General features: G+C 29.4%; 1 protein-coding gene across 6 annotated transcripts in view; it reads right to left on the bottom strand.

Moving 5' to 3' along the window:
- LOC121118205 (nuclear receptor subfamily 4 group A member 1) overlaps nt 1–25643 on the bottom strand; it is a 120871-nt gene that overhangs the window by 61936 nt on the left and 33292 nt on the right. For 3 of the 6 annotated variants that reach the window (XM_071888939.1, XM_071888942.1, XM_040712756.2), the window contains exon 2: nt 16714–16805. Coding sequence is in view for 3 of the 6 variants with exons in the window: in XM_071888936.1 (XP_071745037.1) it covers nt 13048–13129 (82 nt within the window). In the remaining 3 variants the exon portion in view is untranslated. Of the gene's footprint in view, nt 1–13047; nt 13249–16713; nt 16806–25643 lie in introns of those variants that run through there. The other 3 variants (XM_071888936.1, XM_040712759.2, XM_040712753.2) reach the window with 2 other exon arrangements.

Raw genomic sequence — 25643 nt, 5'->3', positions numbered from 1 at the left:
TTTTATCTACTTTTTTTTTTTTTTTGGGGGTTCTTGGTTCTTATTTTTTGAAAAAAATTGAAAAAAAATTTTTCATTAATTAAAAATTTTTTTATAAAAAAAAAAATTCCATTTCAAAAATCCGTAGTTATTGACGGACATTTTTGGAAAAAAATTTCAATTAATGAATTTTGAGGAAAAAAATACAACTATTAAATTTCTAGGAAAAAAATTTCATAAATCTAGAAATGTTGGAAAAAAAAAAATTTTAAAATTAAATTTTTGAAAAAAATTTTAAATATTAAATTTTTGAAAAAAATTTTAAATATTAAATTTTGAAAATAAATTTTAAATATTAAAATTTTGAAAATAAATTATTAAATTTTTGAAAATAAATTTTAAATATTAAAATTTTGAAAATAAATTTTAAATATTAAATTATTTTGAAAATAAATTTTAAATATTAAAATTTTGAAAATAAAATAAATTTTAAATATTAAATTTTGAAAATAAATTTTAAATATTAAATTTTTGAAAACAAATTTTAAATATTAAATTTTTGAAAATAAATTTTAAATATTAAATTTTTCTCCGAAAAATTTAAAAAATCCATAGTGTTTAAATTTTTTCGAAAAAAAATTGAAAAATTTAATCAAATTTCAAATTTTCGAGTAATAATCTAGTCAAAAATTCCTTAATTAGGGAAGGGGGCTACAGCCCCTAAAGCCCTCCCCCTGTGGACGCCCCAGGGCTTTTTAATATAGCAACACTTTGAAATAAAAGATGTTTCTGAGTCTCTGATGTCACGAGTTTTACTTATTGCTCGATCCAAAATATAGTAACCACGAGTCCAAGTTAAATATTAAATTGCTGTTTAAATAGACTTAAGTACAGCTTAATGTCCATGGCTTTGATTAAGTCATTCTCAATATTAAAGTTCAATCATATGACAAAATAAATAGAGTTTAAATATTAATTTGAAATAAAGAATGTGTGGAGATCTACGAAGCCTCGAATCTTATTCAAGTTTAATCTTTTAGGGCAATTCTAGCGTGATCGACGTTACATTCAGAGATAGATTTGGGAGTTAAGCTTAATATTGAACAGGCATTGATTTGAATTACAATTATTGAATATAATTGCGTGGAGTTGTTCTTTAACTTCATGGACTTCAGTGCAATTCACCGTCAATATGAAAAGTAAATAAGATAAAAAGATAAATTAGTCAAAATCTACGATAATGTAAAATGAAGAATTTTTGAGAGTCTCTCGAGTCTTTTTATTCAAATCTGACCCTTTAACTACGATTCTCAACCAAATATGACGTCACTGTTGAATTAGACTTAAGTGTAACTTAAAGTTGTAGTTCTTAGCTCTGATACATTCACCATCAATTTGGAAAGTCAATCATATAACAAGATAAATTACTCTCAAATAATAAATATTTAAAATAAAAAAAAGGGCATCGCTAGAAAATTCGTCCCAGAAAATGATATTCGATACAAACAGGGTGTGCTACCTTATACACAGAGTGCAAACTACCCCAAGTTCTAGCAAGGGCTCCGAAAACTCGTATAAAGAGGACCTCAGTTTAAAATGTATAAGTGTGAGGGAGGGGATATGCTTGGCATATTGAAGTTTGGGAGGAACCCCTGGCTTAAGAAATATTAAAGTTATCATATTATAGGCACCACACAAGCTTAGTAGTGCACCTTGATCCATAATCTACCCCACTCCTTCCCTCTTGTATTTACGCTGTCTTGTGCTTAAAACCACTTTTCCAGATCCATAAGAAGCCTTTAGCTATTTGGAACGAAGATACGAGTGTATCGCCCTGGCGAAGTAAATAAAATCATTGGAAAACAGGGCAATTGCGCAAAAAGAAGTCAGAAAATTGACTTATTGATTAAAGCTAATTTATTTCATTTATATATTCTATAAGCCCAAGAACCGAGACCGATAAACAATATATAGCAGTTCATCGTTCGACTTTGTTGGTTCTTGTTCTAGGGGTTCAAGAACCAGAACTGCTTGAACCACAAGACCACTAAGGGCACAACTTTGATTGTTTTGCATCATCAAGAGTCGTCACGCATGTCATGGGGGTTTCTAATGTGTGTAATAACACTTGAGTAATATACGTTAGTCCCTTGCTCTTTCTAGCTTCAAGCAAGCAATGAAGTGGAGGTCATGACCCTATAGGTGTTAGGATTTGTATTTGTTAATATACCTATGTACATACTTTTTAGACTGATCCATATACATAGTTGGTAGTTCCTACAATATTGGTACACTTATTTGACTATATCCTCCATACATTCATCCATAGCTACAGGTAAGCCTCAATTTTATGCGTTTAAATTCTCATTCATCTTCATTACGTTCTGCAGTGGAGTTTTTTTTTTTTTGTTTTTTAGTACAAGGAAGCTTTGAAAGATAGAACTATATATATGTATGTAGTTACATCCCTATATACATCTAATGTGTATACTAGAGATCACTCTCTCGTTCTCTTCCGTGAATGAATCTCCCTGAGATCCTTTGAGGCTACTAAGGTAGGGATAGTTCTTTATATCAACAATTGGCACTCGTCCCAGAAGAATATATCCCACTACGTATGTTTCTAATCGTCTAAATAGATCATGCATATAATATACATACTATCTCCATAAGTAGTCGTCAATTTGGGGCGTTTCCTTTTTGCCAAGGGATCACCTTGAAGGAGTTCCAATGCCTCCATGCATTATTGCTTTACTCTTACAGTTTATTTTTTTTGTTTTTTCTTACACAAAAATTACGTTTTCGATGTTCCTACATATTATTATGAATATGTATGTACATTCATAATTTGTGAAGGGGATTCTACCCTCCGTTCTATTGTAATATGCAGTAGAATCAGCAACCAAGAGTCCTGTGCAATGACATTTTACAAATAATGATGAATTGCACTTTAAGTTTTTTTTTTTTTTTTTTTTGGCACAAAAATTCACACAGAAAATAAATAGATACGTAAATATAATATAATCATCAATGGTTTTGTTCTCTCTCTCTCTCTCTTTCTTTTGCTTATGGACGTCAACAACGACCAGGGGCCGTATCATGTACAAACATAAATACAACGAACGTCAACCAAACAATACAACAGGGGGTTTAAATAAATATATATATATATGAAGTCTCTAAACAAAAGACAAGCTGTACATAATTTATCATATTCCTTTCCTTTTTTATTTTTGATATTATTTTCTATTTATTTATTTTTTCTGAAGGAAGTTGCAGGTTTTGTTGTTCTTAATATGATGATGAAAAAGATGACAAACCATGGCTAAATTCCCTCCCCCTCCACCTATACGTTTTTGGTACTACTTCGTCACGGGAATATCCGTCAATGAATATAATATACATTATGGAGGGTGTTTTTTTTTATATACAGCGTAGAATTTGCAGATGGTTTTGAAAAGAAAATAAAAATAGAAAAAACTTTTTTTATTGTGGTTGATTTTCTTTTGGTTTTTTTTTAATTAAAAAAAAATATATATATATATATATATCAATAGACGTGTTGTACTCATTTATAATTCAAAGATGGGCTAGGAAGATATAACATACAACGAAGGAGAGAGGTAGAAGACCGGAGTTCTTCCTTATTTATGTTTTATCTATTATAAATATATATATTTAGTTCTTCTTTCAAAGGGTTAATTACTATTTGTATGGCTGCGAGAAATGTTGAGAATGAGTGTAGCAGGGCCTTACCTTGCTAACACAAAAATACCCTATGTATTCGGTTGTCAGCTGTCGATTCATGATACCTCATGGCCTTTTCATAATTTATTCTTTTTCATAAGTACACAAAGTAGTAAGTTATTCTAAACTTTTGCTCTGTTTTCAAAAGAACAGGAATATAACTTCTTGTTGATGCCTCATCGTTTATATAAGTGATTCTCAAATAGGGGTACGCGTATCCCTTGGGATACTGAGAATCACTACAGAGGGTACTTAGCAGTTTGAAAGAATATTTTGCATATAGTATATCACTCATGGGCGTCCGCAGGAGGTGGTCTGGAGGGGCTGTTGCCCCTCAAATTAAGTTGTTGTTTTTTTTGCTAGAAAATTAATGTTTGAATATTTTTTCCAAAATAACTTCATTTTTTGAGAATAGGAATGGATTTGTACATCAGTAAAAAAAAGGTTGAGACTCCCTGGTTTATATATGTAATATATAATTGGTCATTTTATTATTTATATAAAGAAATTTTGGATATTTCTTCATAGAAATAGTATAATAATTACTCTTTTAATAAAATATTACTAAGCAATATATATCGAATAAAATACTATTTAGATTTTAATACTATGTAACTCATTTTAAAAATGACGAAGAAATAATATGAGAGTAGTGTTTGGATCAGTCTTAGGACTGATCGCCTTCTTTTGGCGCGCCCCTTATAGTCTTTTATTTTATCAGTACGATCTTTTTTATCATTCAACGGTCGTAAGGACTGATTTGTCTGTCTATCAGTCCCACGGTCCTAGCTATAGTTTTATTTTCTTCACTCATAGCTAGGATTGAAGAATATAATAACTAAGAAAATAATGACTGATGGCTAGAACGTTCTAGACATCGTATACGTTCTAGTCACACATCTCCTGCAGGTCTCTTTGAAAGAGGTTATGAATTATGACGAAACTTGAGCGACTCAAATTGGGGATAATATATAAATAAATATAACTCAGTTTACTCATACCGCATTGTGAAATTGAAAGCACTGTACTTACATCGTTTATTAAGGTTCAGGAGACAAGGGGCACATAAAACCTGATATGTGTCCTAGGCCTGCTAGTTGCAGACCTTGTCTCTGTTCTATAGCCAATACTCCTTGGTATTTGACTATAAATCCCATGATTAACAGTCATATGCCAAGGAAATATTAGGACCTGTTTTTTGAATTGAAGTAAATAAATATTGAAAATTTCTCAATTTCTTAATTCTTTTATTAATATTGTTGTTATGTTAATTCAAAATATATTATGTAAATAACGGATTTTGGACCTTCGATGTTTTTTATTTATTAAAGGTTGTGAGATACAAATAAGATTAGAAGGTGTGAAATAGGGCTCTAAGAAATGAAACGCACTGAAAAGAAATCTTGGCAAAATATGTGGACACCCAATAGATGTATTAAGCTTATTTGTACAACAAAGATGGGTTAAAGAGGAAGGAATCTTCTCCTTGTACATATAATTCTTCCTTATTTATATATAAATATATATGTCTTCTTCTTTCAAAGGGTTAATTACTATTTGTAGATATGTTCCTTGAAAACGGTTCACAGTACCTTTATTTTTTTTTTTCGTTCTTCTATTCTTTTGTTTTTGTCTCTATATATCACAAGTTCTTTTTTTTTTGTGTGTGTTCAAAAATTTTGTTTGTTTGTTTTTTTTGTAGTTGAAAGTTAATATTAATCATTATCATATATTTCTCAACCATAGAGCGACGTTTTTTCTGTCATTAAAATAACCAAATAATGCCCAAACAAACCAAAAAAAAAAGACATAGAAAATGACTTATTCTTTATATTAATCGTGCAGGCATTTCTTCCCCCTCCTCAAGAAAACTTTGAAGGAAAAAAAAAAAAAAAAAAAAAAAAGTTCTTCTTTGAGTAACAAAAAAAAAAATTAATAATGATAGACTTTTAATCACATTATACGAATATAAAAACTTTATGAATTTAAAGGTATTTATGTACATGGATTTATGTATGGGTTTTCAGCTTTTCAGTACACGTTTCCTACTGAAAATGTAGTCTGTCAGCTGTTAATGTGAATGCTCTCTCCCATATATAAGTGTTATGAATTACTTTTATGGGTTGAATTTGAATTAGCACTCGTTTAGCTGTGAATAATTATACTTCCATATTTGGGGATAATTGCCGGACTGCCTACATTTTTCCCCCTCTTTTTAGAAATAAGGTTGCAAATGACTATAAAGGTACCGGTGTGTGTTTTGTATATGCAGGGGGGTTTGCAAGCGGTGGGCTGGAGGGGCAGTAAAAAAATATAATAAAGGAATTTTTACTTTTAAATAGAAACTTTTAACCTCAGGATGAAAAAATTTCACGGAAAATAGGGATAATTTTTTTGTCCAAAAATTTAATATTTGAAATTTAATTTTGTAATTTTTTTCCAAAAAATTAAATATTTTCTTTTTGAAATTTTTTTCCAATAAATTTAATATTTAAAATTTTTTTGAAAAAAATGTAATTTTGGAATGTTTTTCCAAAACATGTAATGTACTTAAAACAGCTGTGGATTTATTAATTTTTTTTTCAAAAAAATTTAATTTGTTTGAACAGCTGTAGATTGGATTTTTGAAGTTATTTTCCAAAAAGTTAAATTTTTTATGAATAACTGTAGATTTTTGAAGTTTTTTCACAAAAATAATTAATATTTTATGAACAGCTGTACCTGTGGATCTTTGAAAAAAAATTCCAAAAAGTTTAACATTTGAATTTTTTTTTTCAAAAAATTTAATATTGGAAATTAAATGTTGATTTTATTGTTTTCTAAAAAAATAGATTTTGGAGATATTTTGTGAATAAGTATGTATTTTTGAATTTTTGTCAAAAAGTTCAAAAAATCAATATCCTCTCAAAGAAAAATATAATTATGCGGCCCCCCCTGATATATGTTCTTAACGTTGATTGGTTAAATCTAACTAGCTTTTGTTAAGCTGAAAACAATTCTAAACAATTATTGAATTATAATTCCACAGTTTGGATGAATTGGCTGACTACAAACTAATTTTTGGCCTTTTATATTCTTCTTTTTGGAGGCAAGGTTGCAAGATCCAATAAAGGCAATGACGTGTTACTTTGTAGTTGATGGTTAATATTAATCATTATTATATAATTATGAACCTTTTCTGTCATTAAAATAAACAAACAAAAAAAACATAGAAAAATCAGTGTTTCGCTCGTGGACTGGTTGAATTTGAACTAGCTAGATTGTTAAGCTGAGAAACATTCCAACAGTATTTATTAAATAATCATTCAATATAGGGATGGGTATCGAGAATATTTACTATTTACTAAACAATTACAATCAAAAGTTACAAAATTACTTCGCCATCAATATATGACGTCATTTTTTGAAAACTACCCCCTTTTGAATTGGTTCCGACTACTTTAGCAATTTATAATTATATGTAACGTAATTGTGAACATTTTTTGAGATGTTTTTAAAACGGATGATGACATCAAAAAAAACCCTAAACTACATACTACTTTGTTTTTTAAGTCATCACTTCCAGCATGTACAATGTACATAGGCCCTCATGCAAAAAAAGGAATAAGATTTAAAATTACCCCTCAATTTTGCCATTTTAATTATCATATCTTTTTGATCTATGAAAAGTATTTATGTATTTAAGAGTGGACTCAACTGTAAGCATTTTAACTTTATAATATGCAACATTTTACTAATTAGTATTAATTATTTATTGCCAACGGAAAAGTCAAGCATTACTGCATTAATATATCAAGCATCTAATGCATATTTGAATAATTGCATTATAACTTCTCAGCCTAGAGTAAATTATTTATTCAAACAATTCATCTCATTCTTTTCTGGTTGCAACTTGTGCTATCACATTATAATAGGTTCGTGTTACAACTTGTACAAAATCCCAGGGTGTATACAAGTATTCGGTAATCTACATTGTCCTTATATCAAATACAGATAGTCCAAAGGACCAACAATCTTAAGGATCTTAAACAATCCAGTCCCAAGGACTGGATAAACCCTAAGATAATCCTCTTATAATAGGTTGATAAAATGTTAGTTTTGAGAATTGATTTATGTAGCTTCACATTCGAGTAAAATCGTGAAGCTTTATTTTTAAGTTTATACCATTCAAGACTGTCAAAATATACATGTTGTAAATCTTGGGACAATTGGGGGAATCAATGCGGGTGTGGCATATGCCAAAGATAAATGTGTGAAGTCGTTTCATTTTCTTAATTAAAACATTTATTTTACCCAAACAATTGACATACATTATACTCTCTTTGCAAAACCCCTATTATTTAATAAATGCAAATTTACACACTCCAAGTAAGTCTTTTTAAGACATAGTATTTAACTGAGTCGTTTCTATACAAAAAAAAATAGTGCTAATTTAGTTCAACTTATGGAATCCCATGGTTTTTTTACGGTATCTATTTAAATAACTCTCTCTATGCGTTAACCCCTATTTTTTAATAAATGCAAATTTATAAAATACTAATTTAGTTTCACTTGACATTGATTAAATTTTAATTTAATTTCAAGTTTTTTTTAATAATTTTAGAAAGGGGCATCTATTTTTTATGTTTAAGTGTGGGCCCTACGCAAGACCGGCTTTACTGTGAGCCAAAAAATTGAATAATTTTATAAAAATTTGTATAATATAACAGAATTCTGTGTTCTAATGTGTTTGGTTTTTTAGAAAATACCTTTCTTAAAGAGATCTTTTTTTAATAAAACGGCCTTTTTTGTCTGAAGTTTTTCAATAAAGACCCCAAAAAATGTTATATTCATATATACAATTTTATTATAGGTATATACAATGTACGAAGCACTACATTTTACAATCAAACGGGAAGCGTACATCAAAAGCCTTAAGATACCTTTGTAACTGCACCCTTGTTGTAAAAGTATATCTTTCATTTTCAAGGAATTTTTTCCAGGTTTTAACATATACATTTACCAAGTGATTCATTAAAATCTGAACACTTTGAATTTTAAACTTCAACAAGATATAATTTATTAATCAACAATAGAATTTCAACAAAATTACTACTATAAATAGATGTATGTTTCAGCACTCTTAATCATTAATGTAGTCCTTCTTAACGGCAATGATGTCTTCCAGGCGGAGGCAGAAGGCCTGTCACACGCTGTGGTCCGCTGTCATGCCATCCCAGTGCGGGTAGACAGTGGCTTGGAGAGGCTCAGTGTCTGGATGAGGGATACTGAAGACTTTTTCCTCGACATTCACTCAAAAGGGATAGTCGAGGGGGTTGGAATCAAGGCTGTAAAGATGCCAAAAGTGTAAAAAAAAGAGTTGAAAAGACTCATTCAAAAGAGTGTTGCTTCGTAGGTGAGGGGTTTCTGTCATTGCTGGTGTCAAAAGTGGACCATTTATCCTCAAATGGTTCTTTCCACCCACTTTTTGATAGCTCTCTGTACAGTCTGTTATGAAATCCCGAGATCTTTTGCATGGGCTTTCATGGACTTGCCGGGCTGGTCTGTGCTGTTTTCTTTAACTATTTCGAGTCTAGTGTGGCCTTTTTGACAAATCCCTTCGTCCTCTCCAATGTTTCAGACTTGCTGACGGAGTAGACAGTGATCCTGGAAACGGCCAACTACTTGGAGTGGGCAAATGAAAATTCATCGATCACGTTCAAGTGTCATTTTCTCGATTTGTACGTACGCTAGAGAGGTCAGATTTGTTTTGTTTTGTAACTAATTGTTTATGCATTTATAAGTTGAAATATGAATTAATTTCAATCACACCACCTTCATTAATTATTGAAATAGTAAGTGTTACGATTTAAATGGACCACCCGGTGTCACTATATACATCTCAAAAATTTCCATCCTTTAAAACTATAAAACAAAGTGGCAAAATGGCTGTTAGATTGATAAATTTTAGTTAAGTACGCAAAACTTTTTCCCGCAATATGTCTCTTTCAGATTACATTTAACGTTACGTGACGTGCTCAATTTTTTCTTCACTTTAAAGAATTCCCCTTCGCAGACAAAAAAGTAATCGTGTAGCCTGCTATATGTCGAAAAATATTGAAACCATGGTCCACATTACGTCACTATGTTTTTTGGCTATTTCGAAACGACAATTTTGAAATATACACTTTTCTCTATTGAAAATTGTTTATTCCTTGAAAAATTTATTTTTGTCGAAATGATCAAAAAATTTATTTATTTTCCAAAAATAAAATTGTGTTTTGTTACTTTGCAAAATTTTATAGTCAAATTTGACATTTAATAAAAATCAAAAGCATTCTATTAAAATTGTCAGATATTAGTAACGGTGATTGATACCATTCCAGGATGGCATTGCGTGAGTGATGTAAATATTAGATGGGACACCGATGCAAGAATGTATTTTGAAGAGGGGAAACAAATGATGTTATGGGTAGGCGAAGGATTTTTTTGGGGGATGGGGTTGTGGTGTTGGGTTTTTTGTTGACAATTTTTTATTGTGATAACGATACAAATTCTACAAAAGTGTGCGTCAATGACGCCTTATCTCCTTTGGTTCCAGTACCACTGAAGGGGGGTATTCTGGAGTTACAAACAATCTTGAGAACCATTTTTTTTACCCATGCTATGGATGTGGTACAAGGAAAATTGCCAGTTAGAGAAATTTCCGTATTTTGTTTAAACTTCATGATGAATAATAACACATGATAAATTCACTTAATAATATTTATATTAAAAACCACCTCCAATTTATCCAAAAAACCTCTATAATACCAAAAATAGTTTAACCCCCTGGTTCACAAATTGACAAATTTCTGTATTTGTACACCATAGAACTATTTTTTATTAGGAGTCTACTTTATATGCAAATAACATTATGTATATTTCAATGGTCATATCAATAATTCTTTTTACTTTAATTTTGTAATGGGTACACTCAATTTTAAATTAATTCTTTGTTTTTCTTTTTGGAAAGATTAGAGGGGTTCTTTCGATATATGTGATGCTTTGGCGGTGGGTTTTCACTATTCCACATTACTCCCCGGGGCTTTGAACTAATTTTTGGTATTAGAGGGGCTCCATGAATGTATAAAATGCTTTCGTGGTGGTTTTTAACTATCCCACACTACCCTTGGGACAATGGCCAATCCAACGGTAGAGAGTATTCAACAATAATTTCAGAGGCCCTAAAGCAATGTATTCCCCCCCCCCTTCTATGTTTCAATAATATTACTCACCCTGGAAGGTACTCCCTTGGTAGATTGAACAATGTTTAGATGTTTGTCATAAAAAATATGAGGCGAATTTTTAATGTGTTATTATTCATCATTAAGTTTGAACAAAATACGGGCAATTTTCTACTTGGTAATTTTTCTAACTGCCAAATTTTCCTCCATGTTTATTTTCTCTAGGGCAATTTTCCCTATGGCAATTTATACTGAATACTAGATGAATTGGTTGTGGTTTTTAAGGATCCAGGGGTATACCCAAGTACCCTGCGTAACCCGAGGCTTGGAACTATCTTTTGGTATCAGAGGGGTTCCTTGGATGAATTGGTGGTGGTTTATAAGGATCCAGGGGTATACCCAAGTACCCTGCATAACCCGAGGCTTGGAACTATTTTTTGGTATCAGAGGGGTTCTTTGGATGAATTGGTATCCATCCTGGGTCAATCCAAGGGCGGAGGGTATTCAACCATATTTTGAGAGACAATCAGCCATCCATTTCATAGAAAATTGGATCGAATTGAAAAAAATGATAATTGTCATACATAATATTAAGCGCATTTATAATGTTTTATCATTCATCATGAAGTTTGAACAAAATACGGACAATTTCTCTAACTGGCAATTTTCTCCAGTGCAGTTTTCCGCGCACGTATAAATGTAAATCCTTCATTTCCAATGCATTTTCTTTTCTTTTTCATTTGTTTGTTTTAATTTGTCTACAACATATTCGTATATTAAATGACGGTATTTCATACATATCCTATATAAAGAAATGGATATACATAGATAATGTTGATTCAAGGGTCCCCTGAATTCGACTCCCTCCTGTCTCAACTCATATCTTTTTTCTTCACATTATGTTGTATGTATTCATATACTTAAATATATGTATACTACACTGATTGTAAATCCCGAGTTACGTGATTTCCTTATTCCTTCAAGAAGTTCGTTCATTCCTTGCCTGCTTGCACTGTTGTATTAAACATAAAAAGAGTTCAAAGTGTTAATTCACAGAGTGACTCTTGTATTAGTATTCCCTTTCCCTGTATGTGATATCTACACAAATAGGTTCCTAATAGTGATGGGTCGATTAATTGGAATCGGAGAATTAGTTCTTGTTTTTTTTTTTAATCGGCATTAGGAAAATAATGTTTAAATTGCGATTCTACTTCTTATATATTAATTGTATTGAACTATTTATTCCTTTTCTAAGTTATGAAAGAAAGAAAAAAATAGCCCCCCCCCCCTTCAAAATTAAGGAATTTTTACTTTTTATTAGAAAATTTTATATCTGTAATTTGTTATCAACAAAATTAACTATTTTATTTAATTTTTGATTGGATTTTTTTCCAAAAAATTTATTTTCCCATGAAAAACTATGTATTTTTGAAATTTTTCTCCAAAAAATTTACTATTTGAATTTTTTCTTCGAAAAATTTTATATAGGAAATTTAGTTTTTGATATTTTTTTGCAAACAACTTGGGAATATGAAAAAACATTTAATATAATTTGTTATATTTTCAACAACAGTGGATTATGCGAAATTTTTTGTTCATAGCTCTGAATTTTTTTCGAAAAAGTTTGATTTTTTGTTAACAACTTTGAAAAATCAATTTTTTGTGAACACTGGAGTTTTGAAATTTTTTCCATAAAAATTACTGTATGGAGAATAACAATGGTTTTTTGGAAATTATTTTGTGAATTGCTGAAAATCAAAATTCTCAAATTTTGATTTTTGAAATTTTTATATAAAAAAAATTTATTTTTGTATTTATTTTTCAAAAAAAATATAAAAACAAAAATAAATATATATAATCTTGTGTACGGCCCTGATAGCAAAATTGTATTTTTTTAAATATTAATTAAAATATTGAAGAATCCATCAGGATTTTTTACTGGAATCACGTCATCACTAGTTTCTACACTCTAGAACATTCAAGAGTCTATGGAAAGAAACAAAAAGTGTTAAGGGGTTAAAATATATGTTATACAAACGCACTCAATACAACAAACAGAAACCACAGCAAAAAAAATTGTAAATTTTTTTTTACATAAAAAAAAATGGAACCTTACGATTCAGTCCTGGATGCCAAGGATCCGGTGTTAGAACAAATGTGTGATTCGTCTCAAATGTCACCACTCCTTCCTCGTCCATATTTTATTTATTTTATGGTTTTAGATTTGATTTTTTTAAAACTTAAAACTATTAATTGAATTAAATAATAAAAGTAAATAAAGATCCGTAACTTGGGGGTTTCGAGACTAAATAATTATTATCAATCCGTGTCATTCTCATATGACTTTTTGAAGGACATTGGATTTCTTACATATATAAATAAGAACATATTGTGTACATCAGGAGAGTGTGAAAAAATATGAATTTACAAATGGAATTAACTATTCTTTTCAGGCAATACCTATTTCTATTATTCTAAGGAGGACTGTTTTGGTCCTTAATGTAGGGCTTAAAATCATTTTTATTCAGTGAAAAACGGTTACTTTATTAAAAGATACCCTACGTGGCATGATTTTCGCAAATATTGAATTGAAGAATCTAAGTTATTTTACCAAATCAAATTAGAGATCAGCGGGGATGTGAATATTGGCTAAATTGGGGTGAGCGTAAATTTAAAAAAAAAAAAAAAAGTTAATAATAATCTAATTGATTATCCCTTCTTAATTTGAAAAGTATAAGGTATCAGCAAGCGAGGATTACTATAGTTTTATTAAACAGTTTTCTCCATAATTTTTGAGGGTGTGCTCCATAGCGTTCCTTAAATACCCATTCTGTCAAGTCTAGATATTCCAAATTAAAGCATTTATGCTAAGCTGTGGAATAGATCTGACTCAAACTAATAAACTTTATAAACGTATGTTTATAATGTTTTTATTAAATGCGTTATTTTTGTATATATAGTCCTATTTTTTATTTTATAGAGTGTTCCAGAAGTTTGAGAACCACTGCTTTATATTAATCTCTGTTAGTAGATATACCAATTATCAAATTAAACATATCGGACAAAAAGACAGACAAACTTTGCTTTAATAATATATATATTTGTAATCCCCATTTGGTTTCATTTTTAATATGACGCGCAGAGCTTTAGTTACGCACGCTCGTTGCTACATTGTTATTTCTTAGATCAATTAGTCTCACAGTTCTAAGATATTCAGGGTATTCTCAAGAAACGAGTCGTCGGCGAACAGACACACATTACTAAATTAATATAGATGACATTATCTCAGGCATGATTTTTACGCTCACTGTAATATATCTAACATTCACATCTCTAGGCATTAGCCTTCTTTGCTTGATTGTTTTTTGCTTACTCTCAAACATTAGGAGAGGAGTAACAGATTTTTTTCCTTTTGAAAAAAAAGTGTATAATTTTTATTTTTATAAATTCAGTTATTGCAAGGGCCTATTAGGCCTGTAATAGCTTCTTTAGTTTATTAGTAGCTTGTTTACTTCTTTGTTTGTTAAAATAGCGGATAAAAAAAAACTTTGTTTATTTATAGACTATTGAACTCGTTGAGAACATCTTAAGTATCTTTCATGCCCTAAAATAGTTTGCAATTATTTTTTCATAATGAAGGTCTATGTAAATTACATTAGAATCCCATTATATATGAAAGTTTCAGATGAGATATTTACTACTATAAAAGATTGTGCCTCTCCCTTGAGATCTGACTTAGTCCATTAACAACTATTGAGATGATATGAAGACGGCAATTCTCTATACACTTAAATCAATGCTAGATCAAATTAATACCCCTAATTTGTCAGTATAAAGTATGATTCCAAAATGAGTATTTGTAATAAATTTAAGATTTATAATCAGGGCGTCCGCAGGGGTAGGGATGGAGGGGATGTAGCCTACCGCCCCCAAATTAAGGATTATTTTTTTTATTCTTATCAGAAAAATGTAATATTTGAAAAAAAAACAATCAAATAATTTAATAATCAAATGTCTGTGAATAGCAATGGATTTTTGAAACTTTTCTCCAAAAAATGTAATATTTGAAATTTTATTTTTAACATCAGTGTTTTTCTGAATAGTTTTGGATTTTTAAATTTTTTTTTCCAAAAAAATTATTTTTTTGGAAATAGCTATATATTTTTGAGTATTTTATCCAAAAAATTAAACTTTTTGTTAACAGTTATGTGTCTTTGAAATTTTTCTCCGAAAAATTTAGTATTTAATTTTTTTTCCTAAGAATTAAATATTTAAATTTATTTCCTAAGAATTTTATATTTGAAATTTAATTCAAAAATTCTTAATTTTTTGAGAATAGCTATGGATTTTGGAAACTTTTATCCAAAAATTAAATTTTTTGTTAATAGTTATGTTAAATTTTTCTACGAAAAATTTAGTATTTGAATTTTTTCCCCTAAGAATTAAATATTTGAATTTTTCCTAAGAATTTTATATTTGAAATTTAATTTAAAAAATTTTAATTTTTTTTTGAAATAGTTTAAATTTTTTCAATTTTTTGAGAAAAATTTTGGAAAAAAAAAATTAAATTTTGTATTAATAGTTATGTGCCTTAGAAATTTTTCTCCGAAAAATTTAGTATTTGAATTTTTTTTCCTAAGAATTAAATATTTGAATTTATTTCCTAAGAATTTTATATTCGAAATTCAATTTAAAAATATTTGAATTTTTTGGAAATAGCTAGAGATTTTTTCAATTTCCTTTCATTTTTTGTGAATAACTTGGGATTTTTGATTTTTTGCGCAAAAAAATTTAATTTGAAATTTATTTTTCAGAAAAATTTAATTTTTGAATTTATTTTCACAAAAAACTAAGCCCCCCCCCCAAAAAAAAAAAAAAAATAATAATAAAAATAATCACATATAAACATATAATCCTGCAGACGTCCCTGATTTTAATATCTTCCGTGGATAATATCAATTTTGCCCCTTACTTTACATTTTTTAAATAGAAAATGCCTTATTCTAAGCTTCAGATTGGACCATTCACTAATTTTGAACAAAATAACTTAAAACGCATTTGGAATACTCATTTACTGTGGTACTTAAATATGTTAAAAAAAGTCATAAATTATAAACACTAGAAAATACTTATAACAGTGAATCCAGATTTGCCCAGTGTGAACATCCTTTTTCTTAGACAAAGGACGTCCATTTTTGGCAGGGAAATATTTTTATCCCAGATTTACACCCACAATAGCTGTTTAGACTTCGCTATTAATCTTTTTATAAATATTGGATCTAGTGAACAGCTCATTTTAGCAAACAAGAATTTGTCACACACTTTTTGCTCAGGAATAAAGAAGGGATCCGTGTAGAGAAAAGCTTAAATATACCCATTACAAAAAGGAAAAACGGTTAAAAATGTAGAATATATATGAATTTAAATATAATTATAATATTTTTCCTCCAACAAATGTTATTTTAAATAAAGAATGTTCTCTTCTTTATAAAAGTAATTCATTTTATCCCCCCAAAACCGTATAATAGACAGCTGATATTAACAATAGTTTTAATTCAGTGGTACCATATGTCTCGCTCCCGCCTTCTCCTTGCACTCTGACACAAGTCCCATCTCTACTCCTGAGTAAGAGCCTAATATATATCCCACAAAACAATCATCAAATTTTATTCCCTAGAATGAAATGTAAATGCCTGAAAAGTACAGCCTTGAACAAAAAAAAATCACTCAACTCCCATATCTATGTACATATTATGTTTTAGACTCAACATTATAGACTTACCTTCTTGCAGCTATCGTTCTCCATGATTATTGTACTAACACACATACCATGAAACCCTGAAGTAATCCGGGAGGAGGAGTCGTTCCTCAACTCTGCAAAAAAAGACAACATGGAATGATTAATATTAAATATAGATATCATGTGCATGTTATATTTGGAAGATACATATATATGTAATGTCAATCAGCGTACAGGGTGTATCTGTATGAAGATATTATATGCCTAGAAACCTAGTACTGATGATACATAGTAAAATTCCTCTGTTCGCTACGTTTTTTCTTTTCTTTTTTTTTTAAAAGAAAATTCTTGACATTTACGATTGAAGAAATAATTCTCGTTCTCTTTCTTATTTTGTAAAAGTATATTTACGAGATTTGAGGGTAAAGTTATACCCTTCTTCGTCTTCTTGTGGCCGCTAATATATATATATGTATATTTGGGTCATCATTCTCATAAGTTCCCTACCAAAAAAATCATTTCTTTTTTTCGTTTTTTTTTTTTGCTTAAGTTTCCTTATCAGTGGCCAGCTACTCCAATGTTCATAATCGTAAAAAAAAAAAAAAGTAGAAATAGATAGATAGAGAGTTAGTCGTCAATAAGGAACTTGGATATCATTTCATCATCATATCCTTTGTCATCATCACTACTACAACTACCCAGTAGAAAAATATGAGACAGAAGACGTTTACTAAAAAGAAACCCATAAGGTCAAATATTTACTCCTGAATTGACACTGTCTTTTATTGTTAAATGAGTTTCATCCTTATATATTTTTATGTATTTATCAGGTGTTTATGATCCTTTTGCAAAGCTTTGTCAAATATCTGAAAGGTTAAAAATACTGGGTTTCCTTGCCAAATTTTAACTAAATTTTTGTTTTCCAGCAATTAAATAAAAAATAAGGGAGTTTGCAATACGTTTTAGACAATGAAACTACAAAGCAAGATTTAAAATCAAGATCAATATTTGAATGCCTGTATTGCATAATTTTTATTAATGATGAATTTATTTGGGTAAATAAAAAATATATATTAATAAAGAACATATCCTGCCAATATAATGGCAAAAGTACATTCTGAAGTAAACTTGTAGAGATACTTTTTTAAGTGCACTTATTTAACTAGCAGAATTAAAAAAATGATATCTTTATAAACTTCGATGAAAAGAATTAAAATAAACGATTTTCAAAGAAAATCGTTTATTTTTGAAGTTCAAATGCGTTGAGTAACCTCAAAATGCTATTTTTTTTCGAGAATACACCAATTTACTCAACAAAATGAACAACTTCTTTATCTAACATCAAGAAAAACTTTAAAATTCAATATTCACAACATCTATATAAATATGAGTCTTTTATAAAAGGCATAACTTCTTTTGTAAAATTATACAAAAATACTATATAATTGAAGTTAATAAATCAGACCATTACTCATGATTCCATGATTTTACCAGTTTATACTTTTTTTAAAAGTTTAATAAGTACCCGGATCTTTTGATGGCTAAATTTAAAAAAATAAAAAAAGTCACGAATCTTGAAAAATTTAAAGTCAAACAAAAATTAAGGTCCTGTTAATTTATTTTTATTTTTTTCATAAAATCAAAAAGAATTTAAATAAGTTGTCTTAAGTTAACTGATTGTTTTTTAGGGGTTTTATTATACTTGCTATCACTGCCTTGTGTACACTTGACTTGACCCATATGTTGTTTACAAGTCCAAATTTTGTACAAGTTGTAACTTGTACAATAGGCTCAGAGTGACTTTTATTAACAAGCTCACTAAAATAATGTTTTTTATCCTGTGGAACAAAGGACGTGCGGTACTCAATTCATTTTTGATGGACTCAGACAAGAGATGGAATCAAAAGCCTCACATACTTGGACTGTATTTGGTCTGGATTACAGCTCTGTTATGGCACTTTATAAAGCTTAAGTGTCCATAATCATTAAATAAATAACCTTTTAATTTTCATTAGCTATATGTATACAGAAATATATGCAAATTTAGTAGATGAAAATGAAATGTTCTATTATTAGTAGACATCAGTTTTGGATTCGGATATTATCCTTAATTTAAAAAAAAAACTTGTCTTTCTTAAAAACGATAATTTTCTGGGTAATATCTCAAACTACCCAGAAATATTTTTTTTGAAAATTTGACTTTCTTTAATTTTGAATTATAATTCAAACTCGGAACATGAGTTAAGTTTATTGTATAACTCCAGAGGAGAGTAAAAAGGAACAGGCAATATGTATTAAAAAATGTAAAACTACATTACATAATATGTGAAAATTCTCAAAAACTAGAACTGAACCAAACTTGAAAAATGATATAATATCCTAAGACAAAATCAACTGATAGTATAATTCAAAAACTTGAGTTCGACCCAAATTTACTCGAATTCAGCATTATTTTTTATCTAATTTTATCTATGTATCATTAAGGAGGATTGATTCGTTTCAAGTTATTTATTTTGGGATAAATTGCTTTGACTTATCAGTTCTGTTCAGGAACGAATTAAACTCGTTTTAATCTCTGGGTATAAAGGTACATAATAATTTATAATTAATAATTTAATGTCGGCTACAGGGGATAAATTGATGAGTTAACTTTTTATAACAAATGTAAGAAAAACAAAAACAAAATATATTCTATTGTACCCTGTTTGTCGGCTGATATCGTTACTCAATCATTCGCCCATCTCGTCACATCTATGTAGTTATTTCTCAGAGATTAACAAAGTATCTAGGATTCAATTTCATAAAATAGTATCAACGTTTAGTTCACTTATAAAGTGACTAAAATAGTAAATAAATCCCTTCCAAAGCAATATTCTATTAGAAAAATTTGTACATACCAATAATGATCTTCATGATATTTCTCAATGCCAAAATTGGGCCAAATTGAGTCTCATACATCATTTGAAGGTCATAAAGTATAGTTACTTTTCTTGGGTATATCAACTCATACCATAAATTTTAATAGGAATACTTTAATTGACTAAAATATGACTATGACATATTGGGCCTTATGTGGAATGATGTTTTTTGGGTGAATATTGTTTTTGTGTCAACAAACAACATATAAGCAGGGACGTCCGCAGGGGTTGGGTTGGAGGGGATGTAGTTCTTCTCCCCAAATTAAAGATTTTTGGTTTTTTTAGGAGAAAATTTAATATTTAAGAATGTTTTACAAAAAATTTAATATTTGGAATTTTTTTTTTCAAAAATATGATTTTTCTAATTTTTGTGAATAGCTGTGGATTTTTGGAAAAAAATTCCAAAAAAATTTTAAATTTTTTGTGAGCAGCTGTAGATTTTTGAATTTTTTTTCCAAAGAATTCCTGAGAATAGCTATGGATTTTTTCTTTTGTTTTCAAAAAATTTTATTTACTGAGAATATCTATAGATTTTTGATTTTTTTTTCCAAAAAATTTTAACGATTGGATTTTTTTTTTTCAAAAGAATTCCAAAAACCAAGCCACCCCTCCCCCAATCTAATCCTGCGAACACCCCTGATAAGGGTTTCTATTCTCATAAAGTTTAGTTGTTTATACTTCCTCTAAGATGGTCAACTTTTAAAAGTATGACGTTTTGAAAAGACACTCTTTCTTTAAAATATAAACAAAACAACAGCTAACAATTATTGAAATACTATTTAAAATTTGATGGATTTCAAAGACAAATTTCCCATATTAGAACATTATCAGGCGAGTATTTAGGTAGTCTAATAAAAAAAATTGAAGACTGCTATAACATTCTTAAGTATCTCAACTCATTCCATAGTAATCAAATTTCATAATTGATTAAAATGTGTCTATCGTGTTTGTTGGGCCGGGTGTATATTGATGAAGTCAAGTATAGAAGCTCTATTAACAGATAACAAAACAACAGCTGACATTTATTTCTGTAATATGATATAAGTTTTGATGGTTTTTGATAGCCATAAGAGATAAGGTCAATACATAGGTAGTCCTGAATTGACCCAATTTGGTGTGTGTTTTTTTCTTATTATAAATTTAACCAAGTGTTATATACCGATTTTTATACATAATATTTATACACTATGTAGTAGAGAGACTATAAGCATCATAGTCTTAAACGTCAGAATAGAAAGACGTCGTTTTATTTTATTTTTTTGTTGATGGATGATATAGGTATATGAGAAAGAAGGATGTAGAGGGATCCAGACGAAGGAGAAGAAGACGAAGGAGGATGTTTATCATCACTTGTCAAAAGGAGAAGAAGAAGAAGAGAAGAGGAGGAGGAGTTAAGAGGGGGGCAAGGGGGTACTAATGAGTTTTTTAATTGTATAAAAAACCAAGCAGATGTATATCGGTTCAATTTGCGTCAATTCATTTAGTAGAAAAAAGGGGTCAAACCACATTGTGTGAGATCCTTGTACCTTCTAAGTACATTAGAGTGGGTTGAAAATCAAAATTTTAGGAATCAATAAAATAAAGTGATTTCGGAAATGTATAATATAAGAACAAACAAAAAAAAAAATACTAATAATAATTTTTTGAAAAAATTTCAAAAATACATGGATGTCTATTCACAAAAAATTTGAAAATTATTTTTTTTCTTTCAAATATCTATAGCTGTTCACAAAAATAAATTCAAAAATCCATAGATATTCACAAAAAGTTCAAAACTTCACAGTTGTTACCGAAAATGTAATTTTTTAAGAATTATTATTAATAGCTATTCAGAGTCAATTAAATTTTTTAGAAAAAAATTTAAAAAATTAAATTAGAAATATCACATATATCTGAGAAAAAAAAATGCAATTTTTAAAATACAGATAATTCGCTAATGCAAATTATTTATGGAGTGAAATAGTCTCAACTTTTAAACAACGTAGACGGTTTTTTTTTTCAAATATCTACAGCTGTTCACAAAAAAGTTCAAAACTTCACAGTTGTTTAAAAAAATGTAATTTTTTGAGAATTTTTTTTAAATCAATAGCTATTCACAGTCAATTAAATTTTTTAGAAAAAAATTTAAAATATCACATTTATCTGGAAAAAAATACAATTTTTAAAATTACAGATAATTCGCGAATGCAAATTATTTGCATATCTGGAGTGAAACCGTCTCAATTTTTAAACAACGAAGACTTTTTTTTCAAATATCTACAGTTGTTCACTAAAAAAAATTAAAAAAATTAAACTTTAAATATCACATTTATTTGGAAAAAAAAAATTTTTAAAATTACATATTATTCGTAAATTCAAATTATTATGAAGGGAAACAGTCTCAACTTTCAAACAACGTAAAGTCGTGGTTTTTTGTCGGTCCGGGTATTGATTTTTTTTTTTTTTTTTTTTCCAACCGATATCCCATTTTTTCCGACTCTAATATGAAATGACTTTTTCTTTGAGAAATATTAAATTAGCTTTTATAAATAAAGGACTTTTCTTCATGCATTTTTTGTAAAATTTATAATTGACTTCTTTTTTTCAAAACCATATTTTTGTTTTTTAATTACCTAAATAAAAAAAGTTCAAGCATCTTTAGTGGCTTTTTAATAAACTGTGTCAATTTTTCAATTAATAATATTTATTTTAGAAAGTTAGAAGTTCCTTTATATTTTCAAAATAATTACTTGAATTTTGAACACTTTACTTCAAAATCGATTATTTCCATTATAACTACAAATAAGTATCTTGCATGCGCAAGAATAGTTTGTCATTATTCTTAATTTTGTCCTAATTCAAGTATTTATAAATTTTATAAAAATTGGTGAAGATTGGTTGATATCTATGATGGCGTCTTTTTCTTTCAATTCGCACGCATACTTCAGATACGAGACAGAACTATATGGGAAGTCACAATTTAGGAACCACTACATCTCAGATTTCCAATATTTACATACAAACCATTAAGCCTACGTTATATTGTACTCAAGCCAATTGGGTCTAACTATTTGTTAGTGCACAGATACATAATGAAAATAATCGATTTAGAAGTGTGGATTTTTTAAAATTAAATACGATTTACATCCTAAATTCGAAATTCAAATATTTATATAGTATCTTCTAGGGATGTTTCGCTTTCAAAATTTTACGCCGAAGCCGTCTTCCAATTGAACAATATTTGCTAAATGACGTAAATGAGATATGAACGAGGAACGACATCGTCAATCAATCTTCTCCATTTTTTTTTAATGAATACTTAAATAATTAAGCCTAAATTAACAATAATGGCAAACTATTCTCTTTCCTTGAAAGATAAAGTTTTACTAATTGTTAATTCAACTTGTAAACTGAGGTAATATATTAATGGAAATGATGCCTTTTTGAGGGTACTTTAAAATAAGAATAAAAAAATGTACTAGACAGTACCATACGAGGAAAGGGACCGATTTTAAGCCCCAAATAAGGACCGATAAATCCTTTAGACTTTTATCAAACTATTAAATAGGGAATGAACAAAATAAAAAACATCAATACCCTCAAGATGACACGGATGAACTAAGGTGTCATAATACAAAAATAAGTATACTAACTAATTATAAATATAAGGTGGCGCCACTATCCTCGGGTATGTAACAAACTACTAATAAGTAAACAACATCCATGCTCCATTGCCTGTGGGCCATATTATATCGAAGCTTTAAAACAAAGCTGTAAAACGCGGGTGTTCACATGGGTATGGAGCTCACAGACACAAAATCCAGAGTCTGGGATTACTTGGTCTCTGTCATCCTATAAACTATTGACAAAGAGTTATTTTGTCCCAGATACAAAAACTCTTTTGAGGTCGTTTGCCTGTGAGGTCCTTCTCTCCCTTTGCTGAGTAAGAGGTCACAGAAGTATCACTGGAAATGAGGTGGCTGATATGTTAGCCAGAGCTGGAGTTCTGGATCAACCTCTTACTCGAATTGTTGGTATCTTTCGGTCATGCCTTAGGGATAATGTATCTGCCCATTGCATTGACAAATGGTAGACACATGGTAACTTGGACTATTGGCGTCAAACCGTGCGATGCTCCCAAGAGTTAGGCTTGGGAGGTGGAAGCATCTCTTGGATTTTTTGAAAGGAAAACTGATTCCTTGGTTCAGGTTACTAATGGACATTATCTACGTCGACCTTATCATCTTATGCACCATGAAATGAGCCTACTATGTCGTGGGTGGGTTTAAGAGATGATAAACACTTCATCTGGTTTATGAATGTCCTAAATTTATAATTGAGCGTTTGGACAATTTTCGACCTTTTCAAGGACATTCCATCTCCAGTCGCTCCAGTTTCTGAATTAATTCTGATGTCTGGCCCTGGCTGAAAAATGTACCATCCCTAGAACACGTTTAGGATGGACTGTAGTAAGATACTTTACCTGCAAATTATTGTTCTTGTATCACATGTTAAAGTAATCCCCAAACTGATTGTATGTTATTATGATGTGTAGCAATAAATATTTTAAATAAATAGCATAAGTAGATTCCTATTAATTTTTTGCCACGGCAGATGTCGCTTTTTCTGACAAAAGGACCTTACTTTATAATTTCCCCTCATGACAAATGAAGCATGTTCTTCTCTTCGCAGAATTCACCTTGTTAATTCATGGTTAGTTATAGAGTAAAATACAAGTATACTCAACGCCTCTAGCGGACAAAAAAAGCATAACTACAACCATTACTTTATACAAATATTGAGCACGTGGTCTTCATTTCACAACTTGGTTTATAGCTTTGCATTAGATTTCCTTTTTCATTTCCTAATACTAGATTGATTCAACTCGACTCCACGCAATAATCCTCTCAAATCGACACAACACTTTTATGGGCAGAGACTCAAAGTTTTGTAAATGACGCTGATCAAGTAATAAAAATAGGACCAATATTTATTATATATTTTCTATATACCTACATAGATAATGAGATTCTCTTTTCCAAGAAAGAAAATATATATATGTATATATATATAAAAAGATATTTAAATACCTAATAATAAGTTTTTCACAGAAAAGTATTTTATTTTTATTTTTTTAAATACAAAAAAAAAAAAATTAAATGAGTAATGAGCTAATAATGATTTCGTTTTAAATCATGTTCCTATTTTTTTTTTCGGCAATTTAAAGGCGAAAAAAAGAAAGAAAGAAAAAAAAGCAATGCATCTAATTTTTACATGAGTGGCTTCTGTTTTTGCTTTATCAAATAAAATATATGTATGCCTATTTATGTACAAGTATATATACTTATATACAGAACTAAATGTGCTATAATATAGATGAGGGCGATGCCGGAAATGTTGCAAGTAAGCATAGCTTAAATACACCATATATGAATCTACAACAACAGATATATAGTCATGTACCAACTATTCTTATTAATTACTGTTCTTAACATCCAATCATAGTCTTTATCTCCCGGGATTATTCGGATTTTTATATCTACCCGTATTTAATATTTGTATAAGTACAAATCCTGAAAGTTATGACAACGGTTAGTGATATATGTGTTTTAATTGGGGATAAGTGATTTCCTTCCTAGTAAATCCATTCCTTGTCTTGTAATTTTATTCTGAGTAAATTCATTCCCTGTAAAATTCATCACCGGACATTTTATTCCCACTTTGAAGAGGGATATTTAGTCACGTCATACGGTTTAATTTTCTAAACTACTTAGTAGTTTTTGTTTAGGGATGTAGAAGGGGTGGGCAAGGTAGTCGGCAATCGGCACTGGGGATGAGTGATGAGTCATCGATAACTAGTGACGGATGGGAGACGGATATGAATGATTTATGGTGTTTATACAGTGAGAAATAGAGGACGAAGAAGAGTATTGACGGGATTCACTTCTATTTCCAATTATCTATTATCCACAGATCGGGATTCCATTTCTATTCACTATTCAAGATTTATCATGACGTCATTTCTAATCTATTAACACCATAAATCATTCAATTCTGTCTCCTAACCATCACGTG

Source organism: Lepeophtheirus salmonis, chromosome 5 (assembly GCF_016086655.4).
Source record: "Lepeophtheirus salmonis chromosome 5, UVic_Lsal_1.4, whole genome shotgun sequence".
In the NCBI taxonomy this organism is placed as follows: Eukaryota; Metazoa; Arthropoda; class Copepoda; order Siphonostomatoida; family Caligidae; genus Lepeophtheirus; species Lepeophtheirus salmonis.
Note: the sequence above shows the minus strand (reverse complement) of the source record. Positions and strands in the feature narration are given on the sequence as shown.